Source organism: Austrofundulus limnaeus, unplaced genomic scaffold (assembly GCF_001266775.1).
Source record: "Austrofundulus limnaeus strain Quisiro unplaced genomic scaffold, Austrofundulus_limnaeus-1.0 Scaffold683, whole genome shotgun sequence".
Lineage (NCBI taxonomy): Eukaryota > Metazoa > Chordata > Actinopteri > Cyprinodontiformes > Rivulidae > Austrofundulus > Austrofundulus limnaeus.
Window position 1 is genome coordinate 211,597 of NW_013953085.1, and position 744 is coordinate 212,340.

Here is a 744-nt window from a genome sequence, read left to right on the forward strand (position 1 = left end):
GTGTGTGTGTGTGTGTGTGTGTGTGTGTGTGTGTGTGTTTTACAGCTAAAGAGAGCTTCGGAGGCCTGCGCCTGCTGAGGCGAGCCGACTTCAACGTGGGCGCTCACGTCAACGCGTTGTGGCGGATGCCATGCAGAGGAGCGCTGGACTCTGCCAGCAAGAAGGCTCTGACCTGGGACAACAAACACATCACGTGGTTCGGTACGACACCGGGACTCTGGCCCACGGCTCAGCATGTTGGGCTTTTAAGTGATGAATACCAGCTATAATAATAATATAATATTATAGCTGCTATAATACATAATACATACAATACAATATTATACATGCTATAATAAATAGCTAAAATACTATAATAAGTACTGTATTTATGCCTGTATAATATAGGGCTGCAACAACAAATCGATAAAATCGATTATTAAAAGCGTTAGCAATGAATTTTATTATCGATTTGTTGTGTCGCGGAGCCATTTACATCACCCACACAGCGTTGTCAATGCTGCTGACCTAAATAAAGTTTAGGAAGAAAAAAAACAACCTGTAAAGATCCGCCCTCTCTGAGACCCTCGAGTTAAAAGTAGAGACTTCGAACTTTAAACCAGTTTTAAATTGTGTTGTTAGACCAAGTAGATCTTAAGATATGATAAAAAGTATATGCCACATTTAATTTGTTTAAATGACGGTCTGATTCGATGCGAGCCACGTCGCGAGGAGGAAACGTGTGTGTGTGTGTGTGTGTGTGTG

At 41.9% G+C, this 744-nt stretch overlaps 1 protein-coding gene across 1 annotated transcript in view; it reads left to right on the plus strand.

Moving 5' to 3' along the window:
• Nucleotides 1–201, plus strand: part of cpsf1 (cleavage and polyadenylation specific factor 1) — a gene marked incomplete at its 3' end in the record, with an annotated part of 26,844 nt that extends 26,643 nt beyond the window's left edge. Inside the window, 1 exon segment of the mRNA XM_014027789.1 lies at nt 46–201. Coding sequence (XP_013883243.1) covers nt 46–201 — 156 coding nt within the window.
• Between the last annotated feature and the right edge of the window lie 543 nt (nt 202–744).